This window comes from Oryctolagus cuniculus, chromosome 20 (genome assembly GCF_051225735.1).
Source record: "Oryctolagus cuniculus isolate XC-2025 breed Fujian yellow rabbit chromosome 20, ASM5122573v1, whole genome shotgun sequence".
NCBI classification, from domain to species: domain Eukaryota; kingdom Metazoa; phylum Chordata; class Mammalia; order Lagomorpha; family Leporidae; genus Oryctolagus; species Oryctolagus cuniculus.
In genome coordinates, this window is record NC_142886.1 from 50,825,001 (window position 1) to 50,847,942 (window position 22,942).

At 45.7% G+C, this 22,942-nt stretch overlaps 1 protein-coding gene and 1 pseudogene across 13 annotated transcripts in view; one reads left to right on the forward strand and one right to left on the reverse strand.

Moving 5' to 3' along the window:
• Positions 1 to 22,942, forward strand: part of MARK3 (microtubule affinity regulating kinase 3) — a 105,703-nt gene that overhangs the window by 23,618 nt on the left and 59,143 nt on the right. For 9 of the 12 annotated variants that reach the window (XM_002721712.6, XM_008248640.5, XM_002721713.6 and 6 more), the window contains exon 2: positions 1,842 to 2,033. The exons of 1 other annotated variant lie outside the window; for it this stretch is intronic. In XM_002721712.6, the coding sequence (XP_002721758.1) occupies positions 1,842 to 2,033 (192 nt within the window). Of the gene's footprint in view, positions 1 to 1,841; positions 2,034 to 21,035; positions 21,281 to 22,942 lie in introns of those variants that run through there. 2 more of the 12 variants (XM_089322758.1, XM_070065439.2) reach the window with 1 other exon arrangement.
• LOC103345177 (cytochrome c oxidase subunit 6A1, mitochondrial pseudogene) lies at positions 7,507 to 9,824 on the reverse strand (annotated as a pseudogene). Its single transcript, XR_016226888.1, has one exon. The product of XR_016226888.1 is annotated as a cytochrome c oxidase subunit 6A1, mitochondrial pseudogene (transcript).

Consider the following 22,942-nt stretch of genomic DNA (forward strand, 5'->3'; position numbering starts at 1 on the left):
TTGTTTTGAATTGTTAGTAGCTTAGTGTAGAAAGAAATTGGGGCCAGCGCCGCAGCTCACTAGGCTAATCCTCTGCCTTGGGGCGTTGGCACACCGGGTTCTAGTCCCAGTTGGGGCGCCGGATTCTGTCCCGGTTGCCCCTCTTCCAGGCCAGCTCTCTGCTGTGGCCCGGGAGTGCAGTGGAGGATGACCCAGGTACTTGGGCCCTGCACCCCATGGGAGACCAGGATAAGTACCTGGCTCCTGCCATTGGATCAGCGTGGTGCGCCGGCCGCAGCGGCCATTGAAGGGTGAACCAACGGCAAAGGAAGACCTTTCTCTCTCTCACTGTCCACAATGCCTGTCAAAAAAAAAAAAAAAAAAGGAAAGAAATTGGGAATCCAGTTCCTCTTTGGATTGCTCATGAAGAGTTATGTAGCTGCATACTCATGAGATGGTGACATTAGCTTCTCTGCTACTTCAAAAGCTGTGGGGAGGGGCTGCTACTGTGCAGCTTCCACTCTTTCAAGTAAGTAATTTTTTTAAAAATGCATTCACACACCTGATCCTTACCACAGCCTTTTAACATTTTCTTTATTTGTTTATTTGAAAGGCAGAGTGACAGAGTAGTGGGGGACAGACAGAAATTTTTTATAAATATTGATTTTTATTTATTTGAAAGAGAGAGAGAGAGAGAGAAAGAGTTCTTCTGTCTGCTGGTTCACTCCCCAGATGGCTGCAATGGCTGGAGCTGAGCCAGTCTGAAGCCAGGAGTCAGGAGCTTCTCCGGGTCTCCCACGTGGGTGTAGGAGCCCAAGGATTTGGGCTATTTTCTACTGCTTTCCCAGGCCATAGCAGAGAGCTGGAGCAGAAGAGGACCAGCCATGACTAGAACCAGCACCCATATGGGATGCCAGTGCTTCAGGCTAGGGCTTTAACCCGCTGCACCACAGCGCTGCCACAAGACAGAAATCTTTCATCCATTAGTTTTCTCCCCAAATGGCCATAACAGCTGAGCCAGGCTGAAGCTACATGTGTGGCAGGGGCCCAAATACCATGGGCCATCTGCTGCTTTCCCAGGTGCATTAGGGAGGAGCTGGATCTGAAGTAGAGCCACCAGGACTTGAACCAGCACTAATATGGCATGCCAGCCACATGGCTAGTAGTGGCTTAAACCAAGTACCACAGTGCCAACCTCTTGTGGGTGCGTTTACTAGCATTTAGAAAATTTAAGCTCTGTATGACTGAAAGGTAGTACTGTTACTCCTATTTTATGTTACAGACATATATTCAGAACAGATGCTTTATGTCCTGTAAAATGCATTTTAAGTTAAAAATACATGCAATATTTTTAGCCTATTGAATATTAGTTTGGCCCATCCTACCTTAAATAGATTTAGAAAACTTGTATTAGCTTGTAGTTAGGCAAAATCATGTAACACAAAGCCTATTTTATCAAGTATTAGGTATTTCATGATTACATGAAATAACATATCTAAAAATAGAATCAGCTGTCCATATCCTTCTCCCTTCCCATTGTGTGGTTACCATTGCCCAGATCAAAGGGTCGTGTTGCATACTAACCTAGAAAGGGATCCAAGTTCAGAATGTAGGTCCTACTGAATTTGTATCCCTTTCACATCATTGTGAATTCAAAAATCATGGTAAATTGGGGACTGTATCATTGCTTTCTGAATGAATACCTTATTGAACTTCAACACTTGGTATTTTTCTTCTCAGTATTCTTATTTTCCTCATTTATATCATGTGGTCAGTAATGTTTTGTTTCTTCAACTAGAAGCTCTTGAAACTTGGCAAGTACGGTGCATTCTCTCATTTCCTTGTCTTTGTGTGTATTGTAGCACACGTCACATGGAGATGGGCGTCAAGAAGTTACCTCTCGCACTGGGCGCACTGGAGCTCGGTGTAGAAACTCCATAGCTTCCTGTGCAGATGAACAACCTCATATCGGAAACTACAGACTGTTGAAAACAATCGGCAAGGGAAATTTTGCAAAAGTGAAATTGGCAAGACATATCCTTACAGGCAGAGAGGTAAATATGAGTTAATGTTTTTTTCTGTTACAACATTGTACAGTTTATTTCCATGTAAGAGAAAGAAGAGGAGAGAATATATGTATATATATTTAGACTTACTTCTGAGCTAATTAAACTCTTTTTTAAATAAACTTCTCTTTTTAAGATTTATTTATTTGAGAGATAGAGTTAAAGACAGAGGGAGAGACAGAGAGAAAGGTCCTCCATCTGCTGGTTCACTCCCCAGATGGCTGCAGTGGCCAGAGTTGGGCCGATCCAAAGCCAGGAGCCAGGAGCTTCTGGGTCTCCTGTGTGGGTGCAGGATCCCAAGCACTTGGGCCATCTTCTACTGCTTTCCCAGGCATATTAGCAGGGAGCTGGATTGGAAGTGGAGCAACTGGGGCTTGAACTGGTGCAAATATGAGGTGCTGGCACTGCAGGTGACGACTTTATCCACTCCGCTACAGTTCTGGCCCTAAACTTTTTTTAAAAAGAATATGAAGTGTGCCAGTGTTGTGGCATAGCTGGTAAAGCCAATGCTTTATTACATTTGGGTTTCATGTATTGGTGAGAACAGTTTATTTTGTTTCAGGATTTAAAAAACATTCTAGGGGCCAGCACTGTGGCGTAGTGGGTAAAGCCACTGCCCGCCATGCTGGCATCCCATATGGATGCCAGTTTGTGTGCTGGCTGTTCCACTTTCAGCTATGGCCTGGGAAAGCAGCAGAGGATGGCCCAAGTCCTTAGGTCCCTGAACCCACATTGGAGACCTGGAAGAGGCTCCTGGCTCCTGGCTTTGGATCGGTGGCCAACTGGAGAGGGAACCAGCCAATGGAAGATACCTCCCCTCCCCTGCTGCTGCCTCTGCCTCCCTGTAGCTCTACCTTTCAGATAAATAAATAGATCTTTGAAAAAAAAAAAGTTCTAAAAAAATTCTATATTTCCTGCTAATGCTCCTATGACTCACATTTGAATATTTAATTCATTTGGTGGATATATCAGGGGATTATCATGAGGTTTAGGGATCTGACTTAATTTTTTTAAAAATTTACTCATTTGAAAGGCAGAGTTACAGAGAGAAGGGGAAGGAGACAACAGCCAGGGCTAGACCAGCCCAAAACCAGGAGCCAGGAACTTCTTCTGGGTCTCCCATGTGGGTGCATGAGCCCAAGCACTTGGACCATCTTCTGCTGCTTTCCCAAGCACATTTTAGCAGGGTGCTAATTGGAAGTGAAGGAGCTGGGATACCAGCCGGCACCTGTATGGGATGCCTGTGTTGCAGGTAGCAGTTTAACCTGCTGTGCCTCAATGCTGGCCCCCAACTTAGTTTTTCACATGGATTACAGCTTGTGCTGGAACCAACAATCTGTCCTTGCTCCACTGACTGCTTTGTTCTTACTAAATTCCTGCATATATTCTTTGGTTTCTCTGGCCTGTTTATTTAGTCTTAGACACATACTGGAATGGTTTGCAGCATTTGTTCATTTTGATATTTTTGAATAGGTTATGTCCCCTGCTGATCATTCTTATTTTTCAAAAGTTTCATAGTTCTTTCTGCCATTTACACATCTAGGGTGAAATTTAGTATCAAATTGCCATGTTCTGAAAAACAGTCTCACTGGAATTTTTATGAAATTAATTGGGTTTATAAATTAATTTGGGGAGAAAGTCTGATATTTTAATAGTACCAAGTGATTTCTATCCAGGAAAATGAAATTTTGTTCTCAGGATTTGTAACTCTCTTCATGTAGGTTTTGTATGATTCTAGTTAAATTTGTTCTAAGGGTTTTTTTATAACTTAAAAAAAAATTATTAGAGGGCTCCTGTGTGCTCCTGTCAACTGATTCATTCCGCAAATACCACGTGCAGCAGGGGCTGTAGTGAGGGGCCTGGCAACTCAGTCCCACTCTCCCAGGTGGGTGGTAGGAATGCAGTTACTTGAGTCATCACCTCTTTCTTCCAGGATTGCGATAGCAAGAAGCTGGAGTCAGGAACCAGAGCCAGACCCAACCATTCTGATATAGGATGCAGACTTCTTAGCCACCAGACCAGAGACCACCCCCCGATGTTTTGTAATTTTTGTTGCTACATGAATGTGGTCCATGTTCCCCGCTGCCACCCCCAAGTTACGTGAATATTTAGGAAGGCTATAATAGTTTTGGTTTCAAAAATGATTTATTTATTGGGGCCGGTGCTATGGCATAGCGAATTAAGTCGCTGCCTGCAGTACTGGCATTGCATATGGGCGCCAGTTTGAGACCCGGCTGCTCCATTTCCAATCCAGCTCTCTGCTATGGCCTGGGAAAGCAGTAGAAGATGGCCCAAATCCTTGGGCCCCTGCACCCACGTGGGAGACCCGGAAGAGGCTCCTGGTTTTGGATCAGCACAACTCCAGACCGTTGCAGCCAATGGGAGTGAACCAATGGATGGAAGACTCTCCCTCCCTCCCTCCCTCTTTCTCTCTCTCTCTCTGTGCCTCTTCTCCTCTCTCTGTGTAACTCTGACTTTCAAATAAATAAATAAATCTTTTAAAAATACTTACTTATTTTATTTGAAAGACAGATTTACAGAGGGGGCAAGACAAAGAGATCTTCCATCCACTGGTTCACTCCCAACATGGCTACAACAGCCAGGACTGGGCCAGGCTTCTTGAAGCCAGGAGTCAGAGACTCCATCCAGGTCTCCACTGTGGCCACACAAGCACCTGTGCAATCTTCCACTGTTTTCCCAGGTACATTTGCAAGGAGATGGATCCAGAGGGGAGCAGCTAGGACTCAAACAGGCACTCATGATGGATTCAAGCCTGACAGATGGTAGCACAATCTGCTGTACCACAAGCTTTCTTGTGGACATAAATTTTAATTTCTCAAAGATACTTAACCAAGGAGTAATATTGCTGGGTCATACTGATAAAAAATTAAGGAAATCATTACTCAAAAGTTGGTTTTAATATAGGTTTATTACAGGTTTAGTAACATGTTTGCACTAGAAAGAACTCTAAAATCTCTGTATTCTATTAGCGTATTTAAAAAATTTTTTGGTTATTTATTTGAACCAAATGAGGATCCTGGAACTCGACCTGAGTTTCCCACCTAGTGGTAGGGACCCAAGGGATTTGAGCCATCACTGCTGTCTGGCTCCCAGGGTGCACGTTAGCAGGAAGCTGAAATGGAAAGAGGAGTCGTGGCTGCAGTGCAGACACTGAATGGGGCCTGCCTGTCCCTTTCTCAGATCATTAAAAGCTGACGCCTGAGTTCCTGTGAGCGTTCCTTTGTCCGTGATGGCAGTGTAGTATATCTTGCCTATTGTGTTAACTAGAGCCTTCAAGGAAACCCACAGGGTTGCTGGAAGTGCTGCTGTTTTATATTCAGAGACTTAATTGTTTTTACCAAGTCAGTATGCAATTAAAGGTTACTTTGTATTAAGAGACAGTTTTAAGTGTTACTCTTGAGGTGATAACAGATTGTAGAATTATATACTGGAAAGAATTTTCTAAAATAGGGAGTGTCATGTACTTAATTCACAACAATGTGAACACAAATGACCCTTTAAAAAAACTATGCAATCATTGGAAGAAAGGCATTTTTATTTTATTTATTTTTTTAAAGATTTATTTATTTCTTTGAAAGTCAGAGTTACTCAGAGAGAGGCGAGGTCTTTCATCCAATGGTTCACTCCCCAATTGGCCACAACGACTGGAGCTGCACCGATCCAAAACCGGGAGCCAGGAGCTTCTTCTGGGTCTCCCACATGAGTGCAGGGACCCAAGGTCTTAAGCCATTTTCCACTGCTTTCCCAGGCCATAGCAGAGAGCTGGATTGGATGTGGAGCAGGCAGGTCTTGAACCTGTGCCTAAATGGGATGCCAGCACCTCAGGCCAGAGCATTAACCCCCTATGCCACAGGGCAGGCCCCGGCATTTTTATTTTAAAGGCATGTTAGAATAATGAAGTATAATCATAGTATAAAATATGTACATTCTGAAAGCATTTTCAAATCAATTCTTTAAATAAAATGGTTGTGATGTAAGTTCAATTTAGATGAGACCCCTTTCTCCAGGGAGCTGGATTGGAAGTGGAGCAACTGGGACTTGAACTGGTGCTCTGATATGGAATGCCAGTGGAAGCTTAGCTCACTTTGCCACAATGCCAGCCTCTAGGATGGTCCTTAATCTAATTTTTGGGGCCGGCGCTGTGGCACAGTGGGCTAAAGCCCCAGCCTGAAGCGCTGGCGTCTCATATGGGTGCCGGTTCGAGTCCCGGCTACTCCTCTTCCAATCCGGCTCTCTGCTGTAACCTGGGAAAGCAGTAGAAGATGGCCCTTGTCCAAAAAAAAAAAAAAGATGGCCCAAGTCCTTGTGCTCCTGTACCCATGTGGGAGACCCAGAAGAAGCTCCTGGCTCCTGGCTTCAGATTGGCGTACCACTGGCCGTTGTGGTCAATTGGGGAGTGAACCAGCGGATGGAAGACTCTCTTTCTCTGACTCTACCTCTGTCTGTAACTGTCTTTCAAATAAATAAAATAATTATTTTAAAAAACCTTTAATTTTTAGACTGTGAGCCAATCAGAAATGGACATCAAAATCTTAGTTTTGTATTCTTTAGGTTATTTATTTATGCCATCTTCTGCCATAAGCAGAGATGGAAGATCAGTATAATGGTCAGCATTTGACACAAGTGAGGAAGGTGAGCTTAAGGTCCCATATACTCGGCCGGCGCCGCAGCTCACTAGGCTAATCCTCTGCCTTGTGGCATTGGCACATCGGGTTCTAGTCCCGGTCGGGGCGCCGGATTCTGTCCCAGTTGCCCCTCTTCCAGGCCAGCTCTTTGCTGTGGCCAGGGAGTGCAGTGGAGGATGGCCCAAGTACTTGGACCCTGCACCCCATGGGAGACCAGGATAAGCACCTGGCTCCTGCCATCGGATCAGCGCGGTGTGCCAGCCGCAGCATGCCGGCCGCAGCGGCCATTGGAGGGTGAACCAATGGCAAAGGGGAGACCTTTCTTTCTTTCTTTCTTTCTTTCTTTCTTTCTTTCTTTCTTTCTTTCTTTCTTTCTTTCTTTCTTTCTTTCTTTCTTTTTTTTTTTTTTTTGACAGGCAGAGTGGACAGTGAGAGAGAGAGACAGAGAGAAAGGTCTTCCTTTGCCATTGGTTCACCCTCCAATGGCCGCCGCAGCTGGCGCGCTGCGGCCGGCATACCGCGCTAATCCGATGGCAGGAGCCAGGTACTTCTGGTCTCCGATGGGGTGCAGGGCCCAAGCACTTGGGCCATCCTCCACTGCACTCCCGGGCCACAGCAGAGAGCTGGCCTGGAAGAGGGGCAACCTGGACAGAATCTGGCGCCCCGACCGGGACTAGAACCCGATGTGCCAACGCCACAAGGCAGAGGATTAGCCTAGTGAGCCACGGCGCCGGCCAAGGAAGACCTTTCTCTCTGTCTCTCTCTCTCACTGTCCACTCTGCCTGTCAAAAAAAAAAGGGGGAGGGGGTCCCATATACTTTTCTGATCCAATTGTAGATTGGTGGTCCAAACCAGTGCTGTGGTCCCCGGTGCAGGACTAAGGGTCCAGGTTCTCTTTATTCATCTTCATAGCCAGTTGGAAGTGGATTCACATGAGGGTTATGGAATAGAGTATGATTCCCATCTCTCTGTGGAAAGGGCTTGGACCTGACTCGGAGATGAGGGTAGGTGATGAACTTGGACCTCTCATGCTCCTCGTGGTGCGACTTCAGGTAGATGTTCAGCATGCTCATGCCCACTCTGGGGAGCGTGACAAAGTTGGTGAGGACCTTCCACGTGCGAGTTGAGCGCTTGTTGCCATGGGTGCCACCTGACATAGGCCAACCCATCTGTAGGTGGGACTGACCTAGATGCCTAGAAACCGTGGACCCGGCTGCAACGGCTACCATTTTCCTCCTGGATCACCAGAGCACCAGTTAAAGTCCCAGCTGCTCAATCTAGCTCCCTGGAAAAGGGGTCTCATCTAAATTGAACTTACACCGTAACCATTATAGTTAAGAACTGATTTGAAAGTCAAGAGTTACTGAGAAGGAGAGCCAGAGGCAGAGAGAGAGGTATCGTCCATCTGCTGGTTCACTCCACAAATGGCTACAATGGCTAGAGCTGGACTGATCCGAAGCCAGGAGCCAGGAACTTCTTCCAGGTCTCTCTTGCAGGTGCAAGGGCCCAAGAACTTGGGCCATCTTCCACTGCTTCCCAGGCACGTTAACAGAGTTGGATCAGAAGAGGAGCAACTGGGATACCGGCATCCATATGGGATGCTGGTGCTGCATGTGGAGGCTTAGCCTACTATGCTACAGCGTTGGCCCTGGATTTGTATGTTTTTAAAACACAAGCATCGGTTGTAAAATTTATCTGGTTTACCTCGTGGATGAAAATGTTATCCATTCTCTGAGAAAAGCAATCTTAGAGTCCTTGCTGACAACAACCATGTTTTCATAGGACACCTTTGCAGTTTGATCAAACTGATAAAATGCTTAGCTGTTTCTGTTGGGCTCATTGTTTCTAAGACAGCTGAACTTTTCTCTGGAAGGTATCAAACAAGCATAAAGATTATTTTTAATTCCATCAACTTATATGAATTTTCACCAGGGACTTACTCTGACTCTAGTTAACAGTGTCTTCTGATTGTTTGATGTGAGTTTTGTTTTCTTTCTGAAAATTATCTCTTTTGGTTCCATTGTTTAATAAGCCCCAAGCACTTTCATTCCTTCATTATGATAGATAAGTTCCTGAGCCTGACATTCAATTTTTTTTTAAGATTTATTTTTATTTATTTGAAAGAGTTACAGAGAGCAGGGGAGAGAGGAAGATCTACTGGCTCACTCCTCAAATAGCCACAAATGACCAGGCCAAAGCCAGAAGCCGGAAGCTTCATCTGGGTCTCCCACGTGGATGCAGGGGCCCAAGGACTTGAGCCATCTTCCTCTTCTCTCCCAGGAGCATTGGCAGGGAGCTGGATCAGAAGTACAACAGCTGGGACTTGAACTGGTGCCCATAGGGAATGCCAGTGATTGCAGGCGGTGGCCAGGATGCCAGCCCCCAATGTTCAGTTCTGCGTGAGCTGTTCTCTGAGTCACAATCCTGGTGAATATTAATCAATGTTACGCAGTGTTTAAAAAGGTCATCTGTTATCCTTACAGTCCTAGAAACACTGACTTCGGGGGTGTGAGTTCTGTCTTTTATTTTTGGCTAACTTTTCACAGATTAAGATTATTTTGGCTTCTGAAATACCTGTTTTTACATTATAGTTTTTCTCAAGCTACAGGGTTTCTTTCAAGTTCATTTTTTCCCCACTGGTTTTTTTGGTAGCTTCTCCAGATCTCTTCCCTCATGAATTACAGGACAACTTAACTTTTATCAGTCATTGGTACTTAAAGTTTTTTTAAAAAAATTTTTTTAGTAGATAAGCTTTATTTTTCATAAGCTCCATCAATATCAAGGTACAGCTGCAAGGGATAACAGCAATCATCTACATAATTCATAAAAAACTGAGGGTACTAGGAATTTAACTATGTGAATACAGTCTTTTTTACATTTTTAAGTGAAGAAAAATGGGCTTTTTTAAGACTTACTAAGATTAGGAAACAAAATGAAGTCAAAGGAGCCCAATCAGGACTAGCAAAGCTGTGTTTGTTCAGAGTAAGCAGGAGCATGGTGTGGTGCAGAAGGGCTCTCTGATGTGGCTGTGCTGGCCATTTTCCCACGGAAGCTTTGAGTAGCAGTTTCAGAATACTCTCATAATTTACAGATGTCATTATTTGGCCCTGCACAAAGTCAGCAAGTAAAAAAAAAAAAAGTATTTAAAAAAAAGTTGCTATGACCTTTGGTCTTGACTGGTCTGCTTTTGCTTTAACTGTACCAGTTCCACCTCTTGGTAGTCACTGCTTGATTGTGCTTTGTCTTCAGGTTAGTACGGGTAAAGCCATTTTATCTCCTGTTACAATTCTAAGAAATACTTCAGGATCTTGATCTCATTTAAAATTTTCTTTGCATGCTCTGCTCTTGTTTGCAGCTGAGCTGGGCCCAACCACCTAGGGACCCATCGATCAGATAGCTTGCTCAACTTTAAAGTAAAAAGTTTGTAAGCTGAACCAATTGAGATGTCTATGGTGTTGGCTATTGCTTTTGCTGTTAGTGATTGGTCCTTTTTTTTTTTTTCCCCCAAAGATCTGTTTATTTATTTGAAAGTCAGAGTTAACACAGAGAGAGAAGGAGAGGCATGGTGGGGGGGGGGTCTTCATGTGCTGGGTCACTCTCCAAATGGCCACAAAGGCCGGAGCTGCACTGATCTGAAGCCAAGAGCTTCCACTGGGTCTCCCATGTGGGTGCAGGGGCCCAAGGACTTTGGTCCATCTTCTACTGCTTTCGCAGGCTGTAGCAGAGAGCTGGATCAGAAGTGGAGCAGCCAGGACTTGAACTGGTGCCCATGTGGATGCCAGCACTGCAGGTGGCAGCTTTACCACTATGCTACAGCACCGGCCAGGTTCGGTCCTTTTCAACTGGGGCACAAACAAGATTGATTTTTTCCTCGCAAATTGTTTTAGATGGCTTACCACTGTGAGCTTCATCTACAACATCCTCTTGACCCTCCTTAAAATGAGTTATCCATTTGTAGACTGCTAATTTCTTTGGTGCACTGTCCCCATAAACTTTTAGTAAAGCATCAATAATTTCGCCATTCTTTCACTCAAGTTTCATCATATATTTGAGGTTTGTTTTTGCTTCAGTGTTAGCTGAATTCATGTTGCTCTAATGCAGGCTCTTAAACTGATGTGTTATCCTTTTTATGTCAAACTAGATTCTGGAGACTCCTGAAAAGTGGTCTTTGCAGCGTAGAAGAGGAATGAGGGTAGAGCGAGGACGATGGTTGTGGTGAGGGCCCTGGAGCAAGGAGAGTGGTCCGTGTAGAGCTGAGAGGGTGTTGAGCCCATCTGACAAGATCCAAGCACTGGAGGGGACGGAGCAGGGAAATCTGGGAGTGGCCCACCGCGTGCAGCTGTGGGAACTGGCCCCCCCCCCCCACTTTATTTATTTGAAAGGCAGAATTACAGAGATGCAGAGGCAGAGAGAGAGAGGTCTTCCATCCACTGGTTCGCTCCTTGAGTGGCTGCAACAGCTAGAGCTGGGCTGACCCAAAGCCCGGAGCTTCTTCTGGGTTTCCCATGCAGGTGCAGGGGCCCAAGCACTTGGGCCATCTTCTTCTGCTTTCCCAGGCCACAACTGAGAGAGCTGGATCAGAAGTGGAGCAGCCAGGACTCAAACCAGCACCCATATGGGATGCTGAAGCTGTAGGCAGTTGCTTTACCCACTGCACCACAGTGCTGTCCCCCCCCCCTTTTTTTTTAACCTTAAAAGTGTTTTCCAAAGTAATCTGTGCACATAGCTTAAAAGTACAATATACTGGCCGGCGCTGCAGCCCACTTGGCTAATCCTCCGCCTGTGGTGCCGGCACCCCGGGTTCTAGTCCCAGTTGGGGCGCCGGGTTCTGTCCCGGTTGCTTTTCTTCCAGGCCAGCCCTCTGCTGTGGCCCGGGAAGGCAGTGGAAGATGGCCCTAGTGCTTGGGCCCTGCACCAAGAAGCACCTGGCTCCTGGCTTCGGATTGGCGCAGCACCGGCCTTAGCGGCCATTTGGGGGGGGTGAACCAACGGCCAAAGGAAGACCTCTCTCTCTCTCTCTCTCTCACTCTCACTCTCACTAACTCTGCCTGTCAAAAAAAAAAAAAAAAATGAAAAGCATCAGAAAAAAAATAAAATAAAATAAAAGTGCAATATACTAAAAAAAAAAAAACTTCTAACCAAAATTCGGAAGTTTCCTTCCTTCCTTCCTTCTTCTTTCTCTTTCTCGTTCTCTTTCTCTTTCTCTTTCTCTTTCTCTTTCTCTTTCTCTTTCTCTTTCTCTTTTGACAGGCAGAGACAGTGAGAGAGAGAAAGAGACAGAGAGAAAGGTCTTCCTTTCCATTGGTTCACCCCCCAAATGGCCGCCACCCTGCATCGATCCGGAGCCAGGTGCTTCTCCTGGTCTCCCATGGGGTGCAGGGCCCAAGCACTTGGGCCATCCTCCACTGCCCTCCCAGGTCACAGCAAAGAGCTGGACAGGAAGAGGAGCAACTGGGACAGAATCTGGCGCCCCAACCGGGACTAGAACCCTGGGTGCTGGCGCCGCAAGGCGGAGGATTAGCCAAGTGAGTCGCGGCGCTGGCCCAGAAGTTTCATTTCTTAGCTGCTTTTCCCTTAGAACTCAAAGCCGCCCAGTTTGATTTCTTTAAGCTCTTTTGAATGATGATCTATCAGTTATTAACTAATATTTTAGACATCATTGATTTCCTCCTTATGGAGGATGAGGAGGATATAACTCACTTCTACATCTACTTTCCTTTCTGTAGCCTTTCTGTTGTAATGATATGTTTGGTTAAGCTTAGGTTATTTACTTAAGACTATGTAGAGATTGTTGAGTGTTGGCTATGTTCATTTATTTTCTTATATAATTTTTAAATTTTGTCTAGAATCAGTAGTTGCTTCTTTATTACTTTCTTAGGTTGAGTGTTTACTGCTGATTGGTCCAGATGTTCCTGCATATCCTTCAAATATGTTGTAGTATCTATGTGATATCTATGATAATGTGTAATATATTAGTTCAGGAGTCTATAGGTGGTAGACCTAGTGTCAGAGAGTTATGCAGGCACAGAGAAATGTGATGGTAGCTACAAAAACAAAGTTAAGTGATGTGGTTTTTAGAAGTTTCACAAGGTGGATTGTTTGCTCATGGAAACAAGTTAACAAAAAAGGAAAACTTGGTGCTGTGGGAGGGATACTAGAGTGGGTGAGAGGGAATGATGGTGGTATTGGCCTTTGGATTGTGTGGATAGTTCATAGAAACAGGAGGAAAGGAGAGGGGACTGACATCTGTACATGCAAGAGGCTCCTTACTATGGTGGGAACTTGTAGAAGTTCTCATCTGAGTACATGCTTTATTTTGGTAAAATAGAAAGCAAGATCATCAGCCAAAGGTGTTAGTATTGAGACAGGTATTAGAGATCTAGGGTAAAAGTAATAACCAAGCAGATAGGAGAAGGAGGAGACTAGAGGACTGTAGTAAATTGTCAGGCAGCCTGAAGGCTCTCCTTAGGTCAGTGGGCAGGCATTCAGAGTGGGGAGAGTTGTAATGGCTGTGTGTTTCTCTCTCTGTCTCTGATTCTCTGCCTTTCAAATAAATACATTTGTTTCAAAAACAAACATCAAAAAAAGAGGTACTTAAAATATATGTTAATTCATAAAAAAACCTATTACATGTTAACATAAATAGCACTTTTGTGAAAAGTATCTATTTTCCAAAAGAAATTATTGAGGAAAGTGACATTGTTTTAATTTTTTTGAAATCTCCTTAATGTCTGGCTTATTAGAAGTTATCTGTCATATCTGATCTATACCCAGCCCATTTTGGTTGTCATTTTAGTTGAGGTATTTGCAGAATTATCTAGCTAGAAAAGGGACGAATATCTATCTTAATACTCTCTATAGATTGCTTGGATCTTATTGTTTGATACTATACCAAAATTCAGTAAGTAGTAGTTTCTTGGGGTTGAGGGACAGTGATTAATTGAACTTGTACTTAAAACAACTGTAGTAGGCCGGTGCTGCGGCTCACTAGGCTAATCCTCCGCCTGCGGCGCTAGCACACCGGGTTCTAGTCCCGGTCAGGGCGCCAGATTCTGTCCCAGTTGCCCCTCTTCCAGGCCAGCTCTCTGCTGTGGTCTGGGAGGGCAGTGGAGGATGGCCCAAGTGCTTGGGCCCTGCACCCCATGGGAGACCAGGAGAAGCACCTGGCTCCTGCCTTCAGATCAGCGTGGTGCTCCGGCCGCGGCGGCCATTGGAGGGTGAACCAACGGCTAAAGGAAGACCTTTCTCTCTCTCTCTCTCACTGTCCACTCTGCCTGTCAAAAAAACAAAAAACAAACAAACAAAAAAAACAAAACAAAAAAACACTGTAGTGACTGACAAAAAAGTTAATTATGAAGACAATTTGCCTTGGTTGAAGATTAATAGTGGATTTAGAAGTGAGCAAACAGAAGGGTGAAGGAAACCCTTAGTATTCTGGTAATAGACTTAACTAAAAAGCAGAGATGATCAGCATGCTTTTAATATGACCTGTAGAACAGTTAATATGCAGGGGGAATAAATCCATATAAACCCAAATCCTACAAATTAGAAGTGACTTAATTACACAGATATGAGTACTTATTTGTTATAATAAAATACAGTTAAATTTGCAGTTTTAACCACTTGTAAGCACAGTTCAGTGATGTGAGACACATTTTTAAAAGATTTATTTATTTGAAAGAGTTAGAGAGATCCTCCATCCACTAGTTCACTCCCCAAATGGCTGCAATGGCTGGAGTTGGGCCAATCCGAAGCCAGGAGCCAGGAGCTTCTTCTGGGTCTCCCATGTGGGTGCAGGGCCCAAGGACTTGGACCATCTTCTGCTGCTTTCCCAGGCCACAGCAGAGAGCTGGATCAAAGTGGGATGCTGATGCTGCAGGCTGGGGCTTTAACCCACTGCGCCACAGTGCCAACCCCCATTAAACACATCTGCATTGTTGTACAACCATGGTCACTATTTTTGGGGGATTTTATATTTATAAACTTATCTACTCAATAAAATCTATAGTCCCAAAATAAGTAAAATGCTTTTGCAGTAATTTTTGAACACGTGCAGAGTGGTGGAATATGTTCCTGAACGCCTTCTAAGGTCCAGCAGAGCACCACTTTGTTGTCTTATTTCAGCTCTCATACTGTAAATTATTTATCATCTATATACTGCCACTTTTTCAGAAAATATTTATTTATTTATTTGAAAAACAATTATAGATCAGTCTTCCATTTGTTGATTCACTTGCTAAATGGCTGCAATAGCTGGGGTTGAGCCTGTCTGAAGCCAGGAACCAGGAGCTTTTTCCTGATCTCCCATGTGGGTACAAGGACCCAAACACTTGGGCCGTCCTCTCCTGCTTCCCCAGGTGCATTAGCAGGGAGCTGGATTGGAAGTCGAGCTGCCAGGACTGAAACTGGTACCCATATGGTATACTGATGGCACAGGTGGCAGCTTTACCTGCTATAACACAGTGCCGACCCCACACAAAAAATTTTTTTTTGACAGAGTGGACAGTGAGAGAGAGAGACAAAGAGAAAGGTATTCCTTTTCTATTGGTTCGCCCTCCAATGGCCGCTGTGGCCGGTGCACCATGCTGATCCGAAGCCAGGAGCCAAGTGCTTCTCCGGTCTCCCATGTGGGTGCAGGGCCCAAGGACCTGAGCCATCCTCCACTGCACTCCCAGGCCACAGCAGAGAGCAGGACTGGAAGAGGAGCAACCAGGACAGAATCCGGCACCCCGACCGGGACTAGAACCTGGGGTGCCGGCGCTGCAGGTGGAGGATTAGCCTATTGAGCCGTGGCGCCAGCCCCCACACAAATTTTTAAAATCTGTGCATGTGAGTAGTTCTTCAAAAAATCTGTGGGAATTTATAGTATGAAAGCACTAAGGGCTCAGCGCTGTGGCGTAGTGGATAAAACCTCTTTCTGCAGAGCCGGCATCCCATATGGATGCTGGTTCGAGACCTGCTACTCCACTTGCTATCCAGCTCTCTGCCGTGGCCTGAGAAAACAGTAGAAGATGGCCCAAGCGCTTGGGCCCTTGCACCCACATGGGAGACCCAGAGGAAGCTCTTGGCTCTTGGCTTCAGATCCGCCCGGCTCTTGCCATTGTGGCCATTCCGGGAGTGAACCAGCGGATGCACGATCTTTCTTTCTCTGCCTCTGCCTCTCTGTAACTCTGCATTCAGATGAATAAATCTTAAACAAACAAGCAAAAACTAAGCATGGATTTCAAAGATTTTTTTTGGTGCCAAAGTAAACTAAACCCAGTTTCCATAAACCTTTTAAAGTGCCCTTGTGTACCATTCTTCAGGCTCCTGTTTCTCCTTAAGGGACTCGGGGTCTGTTTTTGATGGGAAATAGAAGATAATGGATGCTTGCTGGGCCCTTTCTTCTAAGGCATGTTGGGAGGTTTCCCATCTCATGCATGAGCTGTCTTATCCCTGTTCTGTGATTGTCTACTTTGTTTCTGGCATCAGGGTAGGTCAGTGTAATTTCCCAGAAGTTTAAAGAGCAAATGACGGCCGGCGCCGCAGCTCACTAGGCTAATCCTCCGCCTTGCGGCGCCGGCACACCGGGTTCTAGTTCCGGTCGGGGCACCGGATTCTGTCCCGGTTGCCCCTCTTCCAGGCCAGCTCTCTGCTGTGGGCCGGGAGTGCAGTGGAGGATGGCCCAAGTGCTTGGGCCCTGCACCCCATGGGAGACCAGGGTAAGTACCTGGCTCCTGCCATCGGATCAGCGCGGTGCGCCGGCCGCAGCGCACGGGCCGTGGCGGCCATTGGAGGGTGAACCAACGGCAAAAGGAAGACCTTTCTCTCTGTCTGTCTCTCTCACTGTCCATTCTGCCTGTCAAAAATTAAAAAAAAAAAAAAAGAAAAAAGAGCAAATGACAGGGCCACTCCTCTGTCCTCACCCAGTGAACTCCCTTGGCCTTTGCTATGTCCTTCTCTAGGCTCCACATCCTACTCAACCCTATAGGCATTGGGTCTTCTCTCTGGTCTCTGCCTTTCTGGGGTACCACCAGCGATGCCTGACAATAGCTGCCTGTGTTGTTGACCTCAGTGTCATCTCTGTCTGAGGTCTCCAAGCTCCAGGTCTGGGCCAAAGTTTTTCCGGTGGTTGAATCCCAAAGGAGCTGGGAGGAGGAGGGGATTGGAAGCTTCCCCTCAGGCTTCTTTGCTGCATAGGCCCATGTTATGTTACATGGTGGTGTTGGACTGTCTGCGCATGCAGTGGCTCTTATTGGAATGACTGCTTTCTATAGTTTAATTAACTTGGAAACAAAATATTTAAGTTGGTTCTGCTTGTGAGGCTATTTAACAGAAACAGAATAGGATTTTTTTTTTTTTTTTTTTTTTTTTTTTTTTTTTGCAGGCAGAGTTAGGGAGAGAGAAAGGTCTTCCTTTTTCCGTTGGTTCACCCCCCAAGTGGCCGAGCCGATCCGAAGCCAGGAGCCAGGTGCTTCTTCCTGGTCTCCCATGCAGGTGCAGGGCCCAAGCACTTGGGCCATCCTCCACTGCCTTCCCGGTCCACAGCAGAGAGCTGGACTGGAAGAGGAGCAACTGGGACAGAACCCGACGCCCCAACTGGGACTAGAACCCGGGGTGCGGGGCCACAGGGGGAGGATTAGCCAAGTGAGCCGCGGCGCCGGCCCAGAATAGGATCTTAAGAACAGGAGGAGAATGTTGAGCAGAACCAGAAAAAACTTGTGATTCAGAGTTCAGTCACAAGAATAAAAACCAGGCAGATAAAGATCAGGCAGGAAAAAAAAAAACATCAGGCAGAAGAGGACTGAAAAGAAAGCATGTTTGAGAGATTTGGTGGTAAGAAAGAGGAAGACAGAATAGTGGCCAGTAATAAACAGTGTTTCTGAGGGGTTTCTTTGGAATTGGGAGGTCCAGTTGTACCATGTAAAATTACTTACAAAAGTAAAGTTTTGGGGCCAGTGTTGTGGCACAGCAAATTAAGCTGCTGCTTGCAGTGTTGGTATCCTGAGAGCACTGGTTCAAGTCCCAGCTGCTTCGCTTCTGATCCAGCACCCTACTACCATAGCCAGGAAAACAGTAGAAGATGGTTCTAGCACCTGGCCCCTACCACCCATGTGGGAGATCCAGATGGAGTTTCTGGCTCTTGGCTTCAGCCCGTCGAGAGCTATTACCACCTGGGGAGCGAACCAGCAGATGAAAGATCTCTCTCTGTCCCTCCCTTGCTGTGACTCAAATAATTAAAATAAATTTTTAAAAGTTTTAAGAAACCTAATTCATTTGAATTTGAAGTAATTAAAAGTATTTTTCAAAGGTTTATTTATTTTGAAAGAGTTAGAGGGAAAGACCGATCTCTCCAGGTTGAAGCCAGGAGTTTCCTTTGGATCTTCCACGTGAGTGGCATGGCCCGAGCACTTGGCCATCCTCGGCTGCTTTTCCCAGATCGTCACCAGGGAGCTGAATCAGAAGTGGACCAGCTAGGATATGAACTAGTGCCCATATAGGATGCCAGTGTTGCTGGCAGCCACATTACTCACTATGCCACAGAGCTAGCCCCAAATCAAAGTAACTTTTAAAAACCATGTTAGTGTCTGTTAAAATGCCATAAACCTTGTTTCTTAACTATCTTGTCTTCATCTCTAATACGTATTTGGTTCCTGGTGCTGAGTGTTCAAGGCCTCAGTTAACTCAGCAAACATTTACTGAGTACTTTTGTGCAAAGGCTGTAAGGATAAGACATCCACTCCCCACTTGAGACATTGTGCAAGATAGTCAACATTTGCATATCCCAGCACCTAATATTTTCTTTGACTTGTTTAGTGTATTTTCCTTTGAGCCTTATATTTTCCAGATACAGGATTCAAATTCTTTGTTGTTTTTTCTAAGCGCGCATGCACACACACACACACACACACACACATTTGCTCTCCACCCCTTCCCAGTTCTGATTTACTTCCTCCTGAGGTGAGGTAGTGGTCCTTCTACTCCAGAGTCAGCATCATTGTTGCCTTGCTGTAGTGGTTTTCTGTCTGAGCTCCTCTGGAGGTTAATAGGTTCATAAGAAATAAATAACTTGGGCAAGTACTTACTTTATACCGAGTTAAGTGGTTTTTAAAAGCCTGATTAATATACAGAGTGTGGCTGATTTTAGAGTGATCATGGACTCTGGAAGCTTTTAAGACACTGTTGGAGGTCTGCAAACTGTTTTTGTGCTGTAATACTATTAAGACATTTCCTTGTGTCATTCGTTATACAAACGTGGAGTTTTCCAGAGGATATATACCAAGTATACAACAAGGATATATAACAACAGATTGAAAGTAGAAGCACATGAAAATTTCATTAAAATATATTAAAATGTAGTGGGTGGGGCTGGCGCTGTGGCAGAGTGGGTTAAGCCGCTGCCTGCAGTGCTGGCATCTCAAATGGGCGCCGGTTCGAGACCCGGCTACTCCACTGGGAAAGCAGAATATGGCCGAAGTCCTTGGGACCCTGCACCCGTGTAGGAGACCTGGAAGAAGCTCCAGACTCCTGGCTTCAGATTGGCACAGCTCCAACCGTTGCGGCCATCTGGGACATGAATCTGTGGGTGGAAGACCTCTTTCTCTCTCGCCTCTCCTTCTCTGTCTGTGTAACTCTGACTTTCAAATAAATAAATAAATCTTTAAAAAAAAAAGTGTAGTGGGTTTGTTATTTTGAAAGGGATTATAATACTTATTTTAATGTCTCAATTTTCATTTGTTAGATCAACCCACATTTGGGGTCATGAGGACTTTTTTTTTTTTTTTTTTTTTTTTTTTTAATTTTTGACAGGCAGAGTGGACAGTGAGAGAGAGACACAGAGAGAAAGGTCTTCCTTTGCCGTTGGTTCACCAGCGTACCGCGCTGATCCAAAGGTAGGAGCCAGGTGCTTCTCCTGGTCTCCCATGGGGTGCAGGGCCCAAGCACTTGGGCCATCCTCCACTGCACTCCCGGCCCACAGCAGAGAGCTGGCCTGGAAGAGGGGCAGCCGGGACAGAATCCGGTGCCCCGACCGGGACTAGAACCTTGTGTGCCGGCGCCGCAAGGCGGAGGATTAGCCTAGTGAGCCGCGGCGCCGGCCACGAGGACTGTTTAAAAAAAAAAAAAAAAAAGATTTATTTATTTGAAAGTCAGAGTTATACACGGAGAGGAGAGGCAGAGAGAGAGAGAGAGAGAGGTCTTCCATCTGCTGGTTCACTCCCCAGGTAGCCACAACAGCTGGAGCTGCATGATCCGAAGCAAGGACTCAGGAACTTCTTCCAGATCTCCCACCTGGGTGCAGGGGCTCAAAGACCTGGGCTATCCTCGACTGCTTTCCTAGGCCATAGCAGAGAGCTGGATCGGAAGTGGTGCCCATATGGGATGCCGGCGCTTCAGGCAGCTGCTTAACCTGCTATGCCACTGTGCCGGCCCCAGTGAGGACTCTGAAGAGTGTAAAAGGGACTGACTGGTGGTGTGAGTCTGTGCCCCACACTTGGTTGCTTTCTTCAGCATGTCTGACCGGATGTGCACTGTCAGGGAGGCACAGTGGGAAGCAGAGCTTCTCCCCTCTTGCGGGGCAGGCTCTTTTGCTGTCCTGGACCTTGGGTGCAAAGCTCAGTTAACTTACATTCCCCAGCCCTGGCAAAGCCTCTCTCATGTGTGTTCTCCTTCCATCTTCAGCCCCCACTGGATCCCTGTAGTCCATAGAAATCATATTTATACAAGTGACAAGCAACCAAGTAAGAGTGCTGGTGCCAGTCCATTTAATAGTTATTAGTAACACTGGTTTTTGGTCCACTTCATAAGATAAATACATCATATAGATAGATGCTAAAATTCTTCCTTCTATATCCTAGTGGCTTTTTGAAATACTGGGGAGTATACTCACCCCCTTTTGAACAAAGACTCAGGAGACCCATTTGTTTCCTTTATATATATTTCTTTTTTTCAAAGATTAATTTATTTGCTTGAAAGGCAGAATTAGGCAAGGTGGGGGAGTTTCCATCCACTGTGACTCAAATAATTAAAATAATTATTATTAAAATAATTATAATAATGGCTGCGAGATCCAGGGCACAGCTGATCCAGGTCTCCCATGTGGGTGCAGGGGCCCAAGCACTTGGATGATCTTCTGTTGCTTTCTCAGACCATAACAGAGAGCTGAATCCCAAATGGAGCAGCTGAGACTTGAACTGGCGCACATATGGGATGCTGGCACTGCAGGTGGTGGCTTTACCCCTACACCACAGTGCCAGCCCCCTTTGTACACATTTTATGTGGTTAACCCATAAACTTGTCTAGTACTGGTCGTCATTGGCTACCTCAAGAGTTTTCCTTTTTTTTTTTTTTTTTAATATTTTAAAAGTTTTCAGATTCAGGGACCCGGTGCTGTGGTGTCATAGATTAAGCATCCCATATGGGTGCCAGTTCGAATCACGGCTGCTCCATTTTGGTCCAGTTCCCTGCTGATGGCCTGGGAAAGCAGTAGAAGATTGACGAGTGCTTGGGCCCCTGGGACCACGTGGGAAACCCAGAAGAAGCCACTGTCTCCTGGCTTTGGATTGGCCCACCTCCGGCTATCGCTGCCATTTGGGGAGTGAACCAGTGGATGTAAGAATTCTCTTTCTGTCTCTCCTTCTCTCTGTCTATAACTCTGCCTCTCAAGAAAATAAAAAAAATCTTAAGGAAAAAAAAAGTTTCAGATTCAGTAGCACTTTGTGCTTATTAAACTCTCACTTTGCAGGGCACTGTGGGAGGAATTCTGGGCTATATAAACCCATAAAACTTATTGTTCCTGCTCTAGGATCTCAGAATCAACTCAATTGAAGTGTTAATAAAACGTGAAGAGATTTGCCGTGTTACTATGTATAGTTTAGAAGTGTTTTCATTATTTAATCTTTTTTTCTTTTTTTTTTTAAATAGTATAACCCACTGATGAAAACTTGGGAAATTTTTCATGACACTGAATTTGGCAATGAGTTTTTGAAGATTAATTATTTGAGAGGCAGAGAGTCACAGAGAGAGAGGGAGAGACAGAGAGAGAGGTCCCCTATCTGCTGGTCCTCTCCTGAAATGGCCACAACAGCTGGAGCTGGGCAGATCTGCAGCCCAGTGCCAGGAGCTTCCCTGGGGTCTCCAACGTGGGCACAGGAGCCCAAGCACCTAGGTCATCCTGCACTGCCCTCTGAGGACAGTTACCAGAGTTCTAGATCGGAAGTGGAGCAACCAAGACTCCAACCAGACCATGCCCCATTGCCAGCCCTCTCCTTTTCTGTTTTGTTGTGGGAGACTTAGAAGATATTCTCTTGCCCCCATCTATGTAAGTAAATTAAAGTGTTGGGGCGTGCATCCTGATGCTCAAGTTTTTCTATTATTATTATTTTTACTTTTACTTATTTGAAAGGTAGAGTTAGGGGGTTTTGGGTAGGGAGGCAGGGAAAGAGAGACCTACCATCTGCTGGTTCACTCCTCAGAAGAGGAGTGAACATATCATATGGCCTGGGATAGCAGTAAAATATGGCCCAAGTCCTTGGGCCCCTGCACCCACATGGGAGACCCAGAAGACGTTCCTGGCTCCTGGTTTCGTATCAGTTCACCTCTGGCCATTGCGGCCATCTCGGGAGTGAACCAGCAGATGGAAGGCCTCTCTCTGTCTCTACCTCTCTCTCTAGCTCTTTTAAATAAATAAATAATTTTTTAAAAAAGGAATTTTATTAGGGGCTGGTGCTGTGGTGTAACGGGCAGAGCCACTGCCTGCAATGCCAGCATCCCATATGGGTTCTGGTTGGGGTCCCAGCTGCTCTACTTCCTATCCAGCTCTCTGCTGTGGCCTGGGAAAGCAGTAGAGGATGGCCCAAGTGCTTGGGTCCTGCACTTGCGTGGGACACCAGGAGGTAGTAATGCGCTTATTTGCGGCGCCATGGCTTATTTGCTTATTTGCCGGCACCACAGCTCAATAGGCTGATCCTCCGCCTTGCAGTGCTGGCACACCGGGTTCTGTCTCGGTTGCCCCTCTTCCAGTCCAGCTCTCTGCTGTGGCCCGGGAGTGCAGTGGAGGATGGCCCAAGTCCTTGGGCCCTGCACCTGCATGGGAGACCAGGAGAAGCACCTGGCTCCCGGCTTCGGATCAGCGCTGTGCGCCGGCCGCAGCGGCCATTGGAAGGTGAACCAACGGTAAAGGAAGACCTTTGTCTCTCTCTCTCTCACTGTCCACTCTGCCTCTCAAAAAAAAAAAAAAAAAAAAAAGATTTATTTATTTGAAAGAGTTATACA